The following is a 13,663-nucleotide window of genomic DNA, read 5'->3' as shown; positions in this document are numbered from 1 at the left end:
ATTCATAATATAATAATAATAATTATATTAAAAGATATATATTTACTTTATTATTTTTTAATAAATAATTTTATTATTAATTTAATGAACCTTTATTTACTACTCTATCAGTTGAGCAACTGATAAATTAGTAAAAGGTTAATAAACTTATTAATTAAAAAATAATAAAGTAAATATATATCTTTTAAAATTATTTTTATATTATGAATATTTTTTTCTTAAGAAAATACTAAGGTAGATATGTTTTTGGGATTTCTCTCTATGGAGGATGACAATGCGTTTTCTTATGCTAGTGTTGAAGTTGACGTACTCCAAAAATACCTATATACTAAATTATATATTGAAGATGATAATATTTTAAATTGATGGAATTGATTAGATTATGGCAGTCAAATAAACTTTTATTTAAGGTGGCGATGAATAACTACACATATATTTTTTTTGGTTACTATAATATTCAAACTCAAATTGTAAAACGGGTTCAGGTTCGGCTGGACTATAAAAATGTGTAATCGGGTCGAGCTCGGACAAAAAGTTTTTTAAATTCGGGCTCGGGCTGTGAAAAAATTATATTGACATTATGAATTATGATGACTATTTAGGATATTTATATTAATATTTATTTTTCGGGTCGGGTCGGACAGCTCTTACGACTCTAGCCCGAACCCGAAAAATATTTTTTAATATCCAAACCCGATCCAACACCGAGGCAGGGTCGGGTCGGGCTACGGACAGCCCGTGCACTTCTCTAATTCCTACATCTTGAGTTTTATTTGTCTTTGGCAATATATCGACAATGATTCGCCTAAATTTTAAGGGTAATTAACGTAAATAAGTATATATAATGACTGCATTTGATTTCTTAATAATTGAATTTTATTTCTTAGATAACATAACAAAACGAAATTAGTTTTTTTGAAAAAAATATTTATATATTACTGTAGTAAATTATATCTTATTATGAAAATATGCTAATTCAAATGAGTTTTTTTATATATATATATCTAACTTATAAATGATAACATTTTGAGAGAAAGAGAGCTAAATTAAAATTATATTTAAACCTATTAAATAAGAATATACATAAGCCCGATTCGAACGAAAGTAATTTGACGCTACGCGATACGCTTTTCGTATTTGATCGGCTCAAGACCGAGGGTCTATTTAAACAATGCGATTCGCCTCACTTCGAAGACGAAGTCAAGTAATCGATCATCTTTATTTCTTTCGTATTAATTTCAGAAAATCAAACGTGGATCACAAACATTTTTAAAAAAAAATCTGATAATGACAATGACATATATAATACCTAGAGTGACGATTCATTCATTAAAAGCAAATCAGCTGGATCCGCCATTTTGGTAACACATTTAGTAATTATTCTCATGTTAACTATTAAATTGACAACTTGCTTCTTTATTATCTCGATGATCCGGTAATTCTTTAAGTTTGCATAGATATAGGAATAAATTAGGATCTCGTTTAAAATTTTAATAATGATTAGTTTAACCAAGATGGCGTCTCCAGCTGATTTGCATTGATGTACACTTTTAATGAATGAATCGTCAGTCTAGGCATTATATATGTCATTGGATAATGAATTTATTTTAGGATTATGATCCCTCTATTTTGGGAATGGGGCATATTTTAAAATTTATTCATATTTCCCCATGACTTATTTATCTGTAACCAGAGCACTTACCCATTTCTTAAAATTTGTTAACTATCTTCTCAATTTTATCGTTTTCTTTATATTTTATCACCCAGCGGCGCATGAAGATATGTATTCGCTTATTTCCGGGAGTCAATGACATATAGTAAATACCCTAGACTGAGGATGCATTCATTGAAAGTGTACACGAATGAAAACAGCTGGGGACGCCATTTTGGTTACTCGTATCATTAGTAAATTTTTAAACGAGGTGGCTAATTTATTCCTATGTCTGACGCAAACTTTATCGAAGAATTGCCTGATCGTCGAGACAATAAGGAAGCAAGTTATAAATTTAATAGTAAGTAGTTTATAACATGAGAATAATTACTATACGGGTTCCCAAAATGGCGGGTCCAGCTGATTTGCATTCAACGACGCTTTCAAGTTCATTATTACGAATCCATCGTCAGTCTAGGATTATTATATGTCGATACGTTAGCTAGTCTTGTTGAAAACCTCGATTTGGATCTATTTTAAGAAACGGCCCCGATTAAGATTTTAGCTAAAATAATATATGAGATCGTTGGCAAATCTGCCGTGCAAAATCCCCGGGCTTAACTCGAGCCTTATTTATAAATCGACAGCCATGGTTTAATATTGGCATCGTGAACTAGTTATAATATTGGTTATCCCATCCCACCACATCCTCACCTTCTTGCCCGCCCTTCCTGCAACGGCACTTTATCCTTCATTTTAATATATCCTATCGTTCCTTTATTTAACATATCCACTTATACCCGATATTCTTAAAAGTATGAACACCCCCAGTTATTCGATATTTAGATAATTTAATTTATGAAACAATTTACGTTACGAATAATTATTTATATAAATAGAAAAAAATAATAAACCATAAAAATTAGGGCCTCATCACTAACACCAATTGAAGCCCGATAAGAATATTTTGAATAATTTCTACTCCCATTTTTTTTTATTGTCAATCAAACAAACCTAATTATTGATAAGTAAATAATGTTTTATCAATTTGGATAATTTATTTTAAACCCAAAATTAATCGCAATAGACGAACTTGAAAACAATTTATAAAAAGAACATTGATATTTTTTGTTTGTTTAAATTTTTGATCTCATCGCGAAAAGATTTTTTTATGCACGAAAATTACAAAAGATTTACCTTATAAAATATTTTTTCTTATAAAAAGATTTTGGCATTTTTAGGGAAAATTTGATCCAAAAATACAGGATCTCCTAAAAATTCTTAAAAAGATTTTTGCTCAAGAAGATTTTTTTTGCCAAACTCTGATTCTGATAAACAATATTCTATTACTCCATCTTTATTATCTTTGTAAAGAAATTTTCTAAACTCAGGCTTATTCTGAATCCATTCTACTATATCTTACTAGTTAAAATGATAGTAAATAATAAATAAGCTTTTGTTTTTGTATATAAATTTAGATACTCATTTTTTTAAAATTCTTTCGAGTAGTTTTTTAAAAAAATAGTAAATATAATCTATTTACCAGGCTTATTCAAAAAAAAACAAATACGAACCATGATTCATTTATGTTCATTCTTTACGAATCGAATAATTTGCTATTCGTACGAATAGCGATTCGTACAAATAATTTGCGATTCGTACGAATAATTTGCGATTCGTACGAATAATAAAATCTATATAATTATGAATAGTAAATTATTCGATTCGTTCAAAAGAATCGAATACTATTAATTTATAATTTGATTAGCTTTTCTGATAATGTTAAGTTCGACTTCTCCTAATATCCACGAATTATTGAAATAAAATTATTAATTGAGTATACCAAAAAAAAAGAGAAAGAATTTGTTAGAAATAAAAAAAAACAAATATAAATAGAAAAGAAAACTAATTTCTAATTATTTTTAAACTATGGAAAGTCTAGTGACCGTCAGATAATTTTTGAAAAATTACCGGAAATAAAGAATACCTTACATGAAAAAAAAAGAATAGATGATAAAAATGTCAGAACATTTTTTATAACAATGTTAAGTGGAAGGAGAAAAAAAAAATTAGAAGATATTAATTTCAATACGCTTTTCGCTCTGATTGGCGAGTCTTAAATGAAAAATATTTTACGCAAAGCCCGGAATTTTGAATCGAAGTTCTCCCATTTTAAAAATATTTAAACAACCCTTTTTCTTCTTATTCAGAACTTTTCTGGTCAAACACCAAACCGGCTTGGAGGCGCTCGCTAATTCCTACTCATCACCTCGAGATCCCTTACGCCTAATCGATATGAATAACTCGACTTTGAATCAATTATGGCGATTCACCGAGTCGCAGTTGATTTCATTTTTAAAATTCTGCGCCTTCAAGTACAAGCACGCGCGTATAGAACCCGGTGATTTTTTTTTTTAAAGTTGTTAAAATAAAAAAAATTTAAGCTTATTTTCTTCTCATTTGAAATCGAGGTTTTATATTTTTAGTTTCAAGATTGAATATAAAAAATGAATAAGGAGTTTGGGAAAGAATTATCATTACTCCTAGAGGCTATTAAATATTTTAATCTCCGTGTCTACATCCATCTTAACCATCCAAAATATTTTTTAATTAATCCTCCCTTAACTCATACGGTTCGTATATCCTCTTAATTATTTTTGTAATTCAAATTTAATTAATGCGTATAAAAAAAACATCTTCTAATTGAACTCAAACAGATGTATTTTTCCCCCTTCCGATCACTTTAAAATGCCCATCTCAGGACGGTCATAATTTTTCTTACATTGCAACTTTTCTTTCTTTTTGAAAATTATGTTTCCCGTTTCCTCTAAGGATCTCTTGAGGGTCATCTTGTCCAAATCCTTGAACAAAAATATGATTTGCTTAATTCGAAAAATATATCATTTAAGGAACCGCCGTAGGGGCGTTAGCGGCTCAAAGCATAGGTGAACCTGGAACTCAAATGACGCTCAAAACTTTTCACTTTGCCGGCGTAGCGTCCATGAATATAACGCTCGGTATATTTTATGATATAAAGAGGAAGAAACATTTTTTTTTTGTAAAGCTATGTCTGGACAGTTATAACCATATAATATCGCTTACGATAAGTCAATCAACTTTGAAAGGTATCCTTAAAAAATAATGTAGGCAAAAGAAAGAGAAAAAAATATAGAATGGATATCAATTGATAAAAAGGGAATGAATAACTGAGTTTTTTTTTAAAAAAAATTTAAACCCCTCCCCCACCTTCAGGTGTACCCCGCATCAAAGAAATCATAAACGCGGCCAAAACGATTAGTACCCCTATCGTTACGGCTCTACTCGATGGGCCCTCCAACGATCCCAACTTTGCCAGAGTCGTTAAAGGAAGGGTAGAAACGACCACGCTAGGACAGGTATTTTATAACTCTACGATCGCGAATTTTAAATTTATTATGTTAGGTATTTTACACATTGTTGGAATTACATTTCCGGCTAGACAAATAGTTGATTTAAAGTTGGAAAAGGAGCCTAATGATTTGTTCTAGAATATGTAAAAATTTTTTCTCGACAATTTGGAATTTGTTTACTAAATTTACACGGAATTGGCTAAAATATTAATCCAGGCAATACATCTAAAGCTTGATTTAGGCGCTATGCTTGTAACATATATAGGTGAAATACTAGGGGGAATATTTTAGCGCCAAATTAGCATATCTAAACCGGGATATATTTGTATCTGCTCTCTTGAAGGTTCCCAAATCAAGAATGCTATATAATCTAGGGGTAAAGTCAGAACGTCGAATGTTTTCCATATTCGTATTTTGCGTATTTGAGATTGTATAAAAAAAATAATTTTGTTTTTTTTTAAAAAATTTATCTAATTTCCATATTTAAACGTCTTTGGCTATTTAAATTTTCTCAAAAAAAAACAAGGTGACTGAATTTATCGAGGAAGTCTACACCCCCATTTCCTGTTTCATATTGGTCAAATTGAGTTTAGATCGCATCAAATTATTGAAACTCGAAGTGACAATCTATTCTATTCAGCTATCCATATTGAACAATTCCAAAATCCGTACCAAGATGGGGGTAAGATTTGGCATTTATAATGTTTTAATAATCTCGTCACCCATTTTTGTATCACGATTCTTTACTACAGTTATTAACGCATTTAATAAACTTCTTTTTTTTCAATGATGATAGGATGTAAAGATTGTGAATGGTTGCGCTCTACAGATTTTTCCTAACAGGAAGAATAGCAAAATTTCTCTGCATTTTACTTTGCAGTTATTGATGGAAGAAGTGCTGAAAACTATAATAATAGTAAAAATAAATAAAAATATTTTTACGCTTTTGGGTAATTTTCTTTTTGAAATTTTTGGTTAAACTCAACAATTTACAATGAAGAAGCAAGATTTAGATCATTAAAAATAAAGAGTTGTTCTATCAAATAATATATATATATCGCTTAAGCATAATAAATCTTTTAAAATATATTTTTTTTATAAAATTTAGGGAATACCTTTGACGGTGAGGGCCGTTATTCATGCCGACGATTCAAAGAAAGAAACCACGTATAAATTATTGGTGGAGGGTAAAAATTTTCTCGAAATATTGGCAACGAGAGGTTTAAAAATTATTATTTTTTAAATAGAGAATTGATATAAATTTATCAATACTTTTAATTGCGTTCATTTTTGATCACTTTGTTAGAGATTATGGCCAACTACAATATTAAAAAAAACCGCATTTTGATAATGAATTTCATAAAGCATGGTCATAACACGGAGGTTATTGCTTAAAATGTTACGTCGGTCGATATTTACTATAATATCTTCAGTAGCTATTGTCAGCCGAAGTAATATTTAGCCCCGAGCCTAATAAACCGCCCAATTTTTCAAGATACATTCATAAATCTAGTTTAAAAAAAATATTTATATTTCTTCTTTTTTAAATTTTCTTTAAAATATAAAACAAAGGTATAAAAGCCCAAAAAACTACGTCCAATAATATATACGAGGTCGAAAAAACTTTAGGAATCGAAGCGGCAAGGTAATTATTAAATTTGAACAATTTTCGTTTCTTGTTTAGCATTCAGGCAAAATTAAAAAGGGATTGAGCTCTCGCCTACTAAAACTTTTCTTTATAAAGAAAGATTCTGGATAGCATTTCTTTTCAGAATTCATTTCTTAATAATTTAAAGTAGGAAAAACTTTAGGAATTGAAGCGGCAAGGTAATTATTAAATTTGAACAATTTTCGTTTCTTGTTTAGCATTCAGGCAAAATTAAAAAAGGATTGAGCTCTCGCCTACTAAAACCGTTCTTTTTAAGGAAAGATTCTGGATAGCATTTTCTTTTCAGAATTAATTTCTTAATTATTTAGAGTAGGAAAAACTTTATGACGCTAATTTTTGTCTCACAAGTCTAGGCTTAGGTAATAATTTTTTTTTTTAAAAAAAAAAATTTCTTTACTAAATTGAGCTTTTCAAACCAGGAATGTGAAACCTTTGACATAAAAAACCGGATCCATGCTGATAGATAAAAAAAATTTAAAAATGGGTTCGGGTTTTGGAGTGCCAGTAAAATATAATTGATCAATTTTGATTTTTAAATGTTCTTTTTTCAATCTAATCAAATCATTTAACATCTTTCGAAATATCCTCTTTAAGATTTCCGCCTAAATCTGAAAAATATGTATTTCGAGGATGAAAAGGCATATTATACGTCTGAAATAAATTAAATAGCATTCTTTGTGACAGGTTTTAAATTATTGTTAGATACTTGTGTCGCTCACATAGGGATATATGTTGTTAAAAAGCCCGTTTCGGGTCGATTTATAAAAAACCCCCTTTTAAAATTTTATCCAAAAGTAATATTATGTAAGCTTGGAGATTTTGCTCATAAATGGCTTTTATAACTTGAAAAAACCTCATAAATATATGGTAAATGGTAACTTTTTATTCTCAATTCTTGTATGTATGTATATATACTATTCTTTTAATTATTCAATTTAACTGACCTTTTGTATAATTAATATACGCTATATTATTGTACAACAAATATATTATTCAAATAACGTCGAATATTATAACCTTTTAAAATGTATGAAATATAACAATGGCAACAAGTTTTACATTCCTATTTGCGCATAATATTATTTTGGCTAAAATCTTAATCGGGTCTTCTTTTTTTAAATAACCCCAAATCTGGGTTTTTTAACAATACTAAGAATATAGTTCTGAATATATGGAAGAATTTTCTTTCCAGAATTTCGAAATATACTTATTTACCTCACCCGTGAGAACTTTTCAATTTAAGGATGTTATAGGAATTTGTTCCTCTTCCCATTTACCCAACAATTTTATCTCCTTTTATTTATTATTTAAAAAAAATTTTTTGACCTAGAATCCTTAAAACCTCCACTTTTTAAAAGGGTTTTGGGTCACAACCCTATTTATATTTTTAACGTTTAAAATGATTTGTGGGTTATAAAAAGAAATATACACACCTTTATCTTACAATTAAATGTTTTCTGTTGTAGGAAAAAAGTTTCATAATTTGCACATCTTCTTGAATAGTGGAAGCAAGTTATTTTTTTTTATCATAGCTGATTACACTAACGATGTGAATTCATATGAGCAATTTAGTGTGTGTGTTATTTAGATATATGTTGATAATACAAAAACACCGAAAGATTAATTAATATTTTCCCAAAAAATTGATGATTTGTATGCGGCATTAAAAACTTTGAAAGACAATTTTATAAATATTATTCACGGTTAGGCTAGCCTGGTGTTGTTAATTTGCTTGGTCTTAAAATTTATGACTCGATTTTGTTCTAAGGCCTGCTCTGAGCACGAACCCTTACCACAGACCCCGCACCACAACCCATTTATTTTTAGCTAATTTTTGTTGAACTTAGGAAAGTATATATAAGATTTATTCATTAGGAGGACAAGCGTTCCCTCTCGATAGGCTAATTTAGGGCTTGGGGGGTCAGGAATATTTCTAACAGCAATATATTGATATGGTCGCCAAATATCTTTTATTTCTATTCCTACCTCTCTAATTGGTGTATGTTTATTAAAAATATTTGGTATACCTGACAAATTATTGCCATTTCACACGAAGAGACATTGTATTTATGTCCCAGGAAGAGAGTGGACATGCATTGTTTTATCGCTGAGGGAGCCATCCTGTTCCTCAGTTTAGCCATAGTATTTCCGGCCAAAGAAAAAGCTCTTTCCGATGCCACCGATGTTGTCTATTGGCATAAAAAGACCTTGGTCATCATTGCTAAATGAGGAAAACGATCAGCATTCCCTCTCCACCAACATAATATATTCGTGATTTTGGACGCGGTCATTAATTGGCTATTATCATTATTACTATTTGATGTTCCTTTTCTAAATATGGATAAATATAAAATATCAAAGATTATATATAAATGTATATTTTGATTATATAACAAATTTATTTTTTTTCAATCCTTGCAATATTGAAATGGTTTTGAAATTCAAGGGATTGTTATTATTATCAATTTATACGCATCAAATGGCTCTGTCATATATTTTGCAAAGTTATTTTTAAAGATATCAAAATATTTCTCTGCAACGTCTTCCTTTAGATTTGTAATTAGGGTATTTTTGATCCTAGGATCAAATAAAGATGCTGCGTAATTATATGGTGTGTTTATATATTGACTATATTCCTCAGTTTTCTTTAACATAAGAGTTGCTGCTTCTTTTATTGAAAAATCTAAATACGTCTAAATTCTTGCAATCATATAAAACATTAAGTGGGGTAACTAAAATACCTCTTGCTGTTAAAATACGATGGAACAGCAAATACCTAATGATATCTACCATTAATAAGGTAATAATTATTATTGTATATTTATTATATTCTTTTTCTTAATATTTATTTATTTAGAATATTAGTACCATACAAGAACTCAGCGAGCAAGGTATAATAGGGGAAGATACTACGCCAACTCCTGTATAATTGCGCGTTCTTCATAGAGTTGGAAGAATTTCTTTTATCCTTTTATCAAATTACCGTAGAAATATTCACTCAATCTCCCACAATCGGGATGACCTTATTATTCTTCAATGATATATTGCAGAATTTAACATACCTTGGCATATTTAGATTTTTCAATAAAAGAAGCAGCATATCTTGTGTTAAAGAAATCTGAAGAATATAGTCAATATACATTCACTCCATATAATTAAGCAGCGTCTTTACTTGATCCTAGGATTAAAAAATACCCTAATTACAAATCTAAAGGGAAGACGTAGGGAAATATTTTGATATCTCTAAATAAAAATTTGCAAAATATATGTCAAAGCCATTTGATATAAATTTGATAATAATAACAATCCATCGAATCTTAAAACCATTTTAATATTGCAGGGATTGAAAAAAGAAAGGTATAATGAAATACATAAATTTTGATAGAATATATATTTATATATAATCTTTGATATGTTATATTTTTCATATTTAGAAACGGAACATCAAATGGTAATAATCAGAGATCCAAACCGAACCGTTAAAGCTACCGCTATTTTTTATCGAACCTGAACCTAACCTAAACCGCTAAAAAAATTCTAGCCGAACCGAACCGATAAAATGCCTCTGAACCGGTTCGAGACTCATGATTTTATGCTTATAAAATAATATGTAAGTTATTATTAGTATAATTAAAAAAAATTCAATTATATTCTAATTATTTTAAAGATAATCATGAATCACGTTTGATTGATAAGTGTCGGTAATAATTTTTGTAAACTTTAGTAAATTATCATTTAACAACATTTTCCTCTAAGCTTATAAATTATAAGGCTTAGAGAAAAATTAAATCCAAATATTATTATAAATCACATATCAAATCTGATATCATATTGGCAGTGCATGCTACCAGAGTTAGTGTGGACTATGGAAAGATATTTTTCAACAATTAAATTTATAAGCTATCTCCTTATAGATGTAATTTGAGTGGGACGAATTTTGAAAATATATTAATTGTGTGGCTTAATAAAAAAAAATTAAGTAAAAAAAGTAAAATATTGTTCATATTAAAATTAATCATTGATATTTATTTTTATATTTATAAATTAAATTTTATTTTATAATGTGCAATTAAAATAAAAGGTAGGTTTTATACATGTATTTTTTTAAATTAATGATAAAATAAAAAAATATTTTCCCTATACATAATTCGAATGTAGGTTTGAATACAAAAGTGTTCAAACCGGTTTTTAGAGGTTCGAACCGAACCGATATTTTTATCCGAACCAGAACCGAACCGATATTCGTTTCGGTTTGGATCCCTGGTAATAATGATGATAGCGAATTAATTACACACCTGGATGAGCCACTTCAAGATATAATTAAATTACCTTTTTTTGACGCCCAAATCAATATTTTGCGTTGTTAAAAATATTTCTGACTCCTCAAGATCTGACCCCCCCCCCCCAAAAAAAAAATTAGAATAATAATTATGATTACAATTAAGATATAATTATATATAATTTGTAATTTGAACACAGTTAAACGGTAAGGTAAAGGTTAATACCGCTGTAAGAGATTTATCAAAATCCATTCATGAAAGTGTTCCATGTTTTTGAAAACACACGTCATTAAAACCCTATTCAGAAATTAAGAACTGAAAAGCTAGGTCCCATCCTTATATATTTTTTTTACCAGTTAACCACTTGCTTTATTTATCGTGGAAGGTTATAATGATTTTACGCCCTGGTATTTAAAAATTAATGTAGCCAAAGTATACATTAAGATAATATTGAAAGAGTCAGTCTTGTATATTTCTTTTGAGGCGCACACTACCATCGAGAGCGGAAGCGAGGAGGTAGTAGATACTTTGATGCGTCATCGAAATTTCTGGAAGATAGTCTCATAATCAATATCCATTTTATATTTTAGTCATTTAATACGGGAGGGGGGGGGGAGATTCTAGGGGGATTACTCAACTGACTTTATTTGTCCTTTTAATTATTAGATCTAAATTACAAAGAAAGTTGTTGTTCAGATTTATTTATGTCCTTAAATTATCAAAAAAAAAAATTATATTTATTATGATATAAATGTAATAAACAAATTAGAACAACAATTATCAACGAAATAGTATACACGATGTCCAACCATGGCATGAGCATAGACATCCGTCACGTTATGCTACTCGCCGACCTCATGACCTATCGAGTAATGTATCATGCCTGCCAATCATTTTTTATTTTTCATATAAGTTTTGTGCGTCAGGTATTTAAACTGGAGCACGAAGGCAGGGGATATTTACCTACGGAGGAGGTAAATAACATTTTGTATTTGCTTCCTGGGGGTAAATTAATATACCGTTTTCTTTATAAATGCTATTTACTCCCTCCGTGGGTAAATATTCTCTGCTAACGAATTGTTATAATCTTAAAATCATTAATTATGTGCATTTATAGAAAGTTAATTTCAATTTAAATAACGATAATAAAACAAACATAGGGTCAAGTTCTTGGTATAACTCGCGACGGTTTGGCGAAGATGAAAGAAAGTGTCCTCATGCTTGCATCGGTAATTCAATTGATTTAGATTAAGCATTATTTTGGATTCAAGCTTTACTGATATCTTTTTTAAAAAATGCTGATATATATTACTAAAGCTTACATAATTGTTAATATGAGTTGTTAAATTTCAAATGTATCTATATGCAGATACATAACTTAAAAATACAAAATTTTCAAGATATATTTTTTTTATATTATAATCATGTATGGGTTTAGCATAATGCCAAAATTGAAAATCTATTTTTTAAAACTTCAAATTGTGAATTGAACCAAAACATTTTTTTACTCGGTTTAATATATATGGTGAATTCCATATCAAATCAACCAAGGTTTCAACCAGACCCCTTTCAATTTTTTTTAAATTTTGCATACTGGTAGTATATACTATAACTAAGAAAAAAATGAAATTTTACCTCCCAAAAAGGCTTACCCGCTAAGATTGGGCGTTTAAAGCGCGGAAAAATGGTACATTTTTTACAAAAAATGCCTCATTTATTTTCAAATATCTTGAGAAATAATTAAGTTAGAAAAATAATTTAAATTTTATTATGTAGCTTAATAATAGTTCTTTAATATGACATAAAAATAAATATGATTTAAATATGAATGTCCAATACCGGATGTATAAAACCGGAAATGACCATAGAAAAAAAAATGGTATTTTTTTTTCGAAATTATTTTTCTGTAGATAGATATAACACTGCTTTATATTTCTACCATATCCTAGCCTGGGATGAAAAAGGGTCTAGGAGTTATGACTCTTTATATGGCTTAAATTGATCAAAAATATCTTCATTTAATGAATACTTATGAAATAATGTTTATTTAAAAATTATGTCTAAATGATATGCCCTTACTTTTATGTTTAAGAAATCTTTTGAGAAGGGGCTGGGATAATGTGATTTATTTAACACTTAAGTTAAATTTTGTCTCGAAATTATATAACATAAATTTTAAATATTTTATTAGCATAAAACAATCTATCATAATTAAAATTCAACAAATATCATCATATTTAATTGATAAATTCGCATTCATAACATATAAGTTTAGTGGTGATATCAGATTGCTTAAAGCACAATGCCTGTGCCTTTTATTTATTTCAAACTAAAATGATCTTATTTTTAAAAGAAAGATTTGATACATTGACCAAAATTTATTATTTTTCTGATGGGGCCGTAACCCAATATAAAAATAAAAAAAATTTCATAAATCTCTATAATCATGAATGTGATTTTAATATAAAGGCCGAGTGGCATTTTTTTGCTACAGCTCATGGAAAAGGTCCGTGCGACAGTTTAGGAGGTATTACAAAACGGCTAGCAGCTCGAGCTAGTTTGCAACGGCCATATCAAAACCATATTTTGACACCAATGGATTTATTCGACTTTGCAACAAATAATATGGAGTAAATTACATTTTTGTAAGCAATAATGAATACAATAATATGGA

The 13,663-nt window shown here is 29.0% G+C and overlaps 1 protein-coding gene across 2 annotated transcripts in view; it reads left to right on the top strand.

Annotated features, from left to right (window-relative positions):
• The window catches only part of LOC135927540 (DNA-directed RNA polymerase III subunit RPC1-like), a 39,893-nt gene that overhangs the window by 23,122 nt on the left and 3,108 nt on the right, over nucleotides 1-13,663 (top strand). Inside the window, exons 19-28 of one of the 2 annotated variants that reach the window (XM_065463585.1) lie at nucleotides 1,077-1,204; nucleotides 3,862-4,052; nucleotides 4,561-4,668; nucleotides 4,904-5,046; nucleotides 5,567-5,722; nucleotides 5,837-5,956; nucleotides 6,149-6,260; nucleotides 6,613-6,685; nucleotides 11,759-11,858; nucleotides 12,150-12,218. In XM_065463585.1, coding sequence (XP_065319657.1) covers nucleotides 1,077-1,204; nucleotides 3,862-4,052; nucleotides 4,561-4,668; nucleotides 4,904-5,046; nucleotides 5,567-5,722; nucleotides 5,837-5,956; nucleotides 6,149-6,260; nucleotides 6,613-6,685; nucleotides 11,759-11,858; nucleotides 12,150-12,218 — 1,200 coding nt within the window. Of the gene's footprint in view, nucleotides 1-1,076; nucleotides 1,205-3,861; nucleotides 4,053-4,560; nucleotides 4,669-4,903; nucleotides 5,047-5,566; nucleotides 5,723-5,836; nucleotides 5,957-6,148; nucleotides 6,261-6,612; nucleotides 6,686-9,566; nucleotides 9,861-11,758; nucleotides 11,859-12,149; nucleotides 12,219-13,663 lie in introns of those variants that run through there. The other variant, XM_065463586.1, reaches the window with a different exon arrangement.

Source organism: Gordionus sp. m RMFG-2023, chromosome 3, assembly GCF_954871325.1.
Source record: "Gordionus sp. m RMFG-2023 chromosome 3, tfGorSpeb1-WG-v2, whole genome shotgun sequence".
NCBI lineage: Eukaryota > Metazoa > Nematomorpha > Gordioida > Chordodea > Parachordodidae > Gordionus > Gordionus sp. m RMFG-2023.
Note: the sequence above shows the minus strand (reverse complement) of the source record. Positions and strands in the feature narration are given on the sequence as shown.